The sequence below is a fragment of the Fragaria vesca genome, linkage group LG5 (genome assembly GCF_000184155.1).
Source record: "Fragaria vesca subsp. vesca linkage group LG5, FraVesHawaii_1.0, whole genome shotgun sequence".
Classification (NCBI taxonomy): domain Eukaryota; kingdom Viridiplantae; phylum Streptophyta; class Magnoliopsida; order Rosales; family Rosaceae; genus Fragaria; species Fragaria vesca.
The window spans coordinates 17,834,634-17,835,934 of NC_020495.1; the positions used below are offsets into that span (position 1 = coordinate 17,834,634).

Below are 1,301 nucleotides of genomic sequence, written 5' to 3' on the forward strand. Positions count from 1 at the left end.
GCGTTTCTTATCGTTTCGTTGTGTGTGTGTGTGTGTATATATATATATATACATTTCTGTCTCATCCAGCAAGTTAAATTGCATGCTTACATTTACAGGTCAAGTAAACAGCCGGAAGCCGATCTGTATGCCATCATATCTCAGCGCAGGAATGACAGGAAAGACCAGTTTGAGACTATGTTCTCTAACCTAGTCTCTAAATATGGCGGGAGTAATGATGCTTCAGAACCCACAGAAGAAGAATTTGAGGCTACACAGAAAAAGCTTGAAAGCAAAAGGTCCTCCAGAAAATCAAAGCGCAACTAAATTGTTGATGATGTGCTTAAATTTTTGTCTTTCGAAACGCTAGTATGTTTTGTCAGACATGTTTGAATGTTGTGGCTCATGCATGAGTTTTCCATCATGGTGTCCTTGCCTGGTGCTGTAGTTAAAAGTATGCAAATGGGAAAAACTTGCTGAAAGAAATCTATTCCCCCTCCTTTCCCTCTTTTTCCTTCTCGCCATTTGATTCTCAATATGGGATTTCAAAGTAGCTTTCTTGTGTTGTCATGATGTTGATGTTTTTGACTGTTCTCTTGTTTAGAGAGGGATTAGAGGCTTAATTTTGACATGTTTCTTACAGCATCAGGCCAAACAAGCAAACTTCTGAGCTTGTTCACGTATTTTAGCTGTTTACTTCTTAATGTTTAAACACCAGCACAAACTATTGACAGTAAATATACCGTCTTTCAGAACTACTAATGTTCTTCAATGAAGCTTCGTTTGGCATGTCTGGTGTTGGGTTGCTGACGTTGTCTTTCAGTGTGTGATTCCTTATCTGTGTTCCTCATCAAACCATATAGTAATGAATGATATCTATGAGTTGACAGACTGCTACATATGCTATAGTATATGATCTTAGCCATAAGCTTATCAAATTAGTTGCATGATTGCATTAGTTAGGAGGTGGTTACAACTGACTAGGCTAATAGCTGCTGTCTCCTCGTTGTTGTTTCTCTGGTTTTTATGTCTTTATGTGAAGAACATATTGGATTTTTCTGGTCGTTTATGAGAAACTCGTTATTTCCGTTTTGTGCCTCTAGTCTCACTTCTGAAAGCTGTGAATCCAAAGGCGGGCTGGGAGTAATTAAAGGACTGTATACCCGTTTTCATGTTTCACGGTGTACCTAGTCATGGTTTAAATGAGAAATTTTAAATACACATCCATAATCTCTTAATACACATTTTTATTATTTTATGTTTCTATTAAGATTTTATAAGTAACCTAAATGACCAAAACAAACATATATTATTAAAAAAAA

At 36.6% G+C, this 1,301-nt stretch overlaps 1 protein-coding gene across 1 annotated transcript in view; it reads left to right on the plus strand.

The window, feature by feature from the left end:
* The window catches only part of LOC101312732 (chaperone protein dnaJ 6-like), a 3,496-nt gene extending 3,009 nt beyond the window's left edge, over positions 1 to 487 (plus strand). Inside the window, exon 8 of the mRNA XM_004299971.1 lies at positions 99 to 487. Within this exon, the coding sequence (XP_004300019.1) occupies positions 99 to 306 (208 nt within the window). The 3' untranslated portion in view covers positions 307 to 487. The remainder of the gene's footprint in view (positions 1 to 98) is intronic.
* Positions 488 to 1,301: the final 814 nt, after the last annotated feature.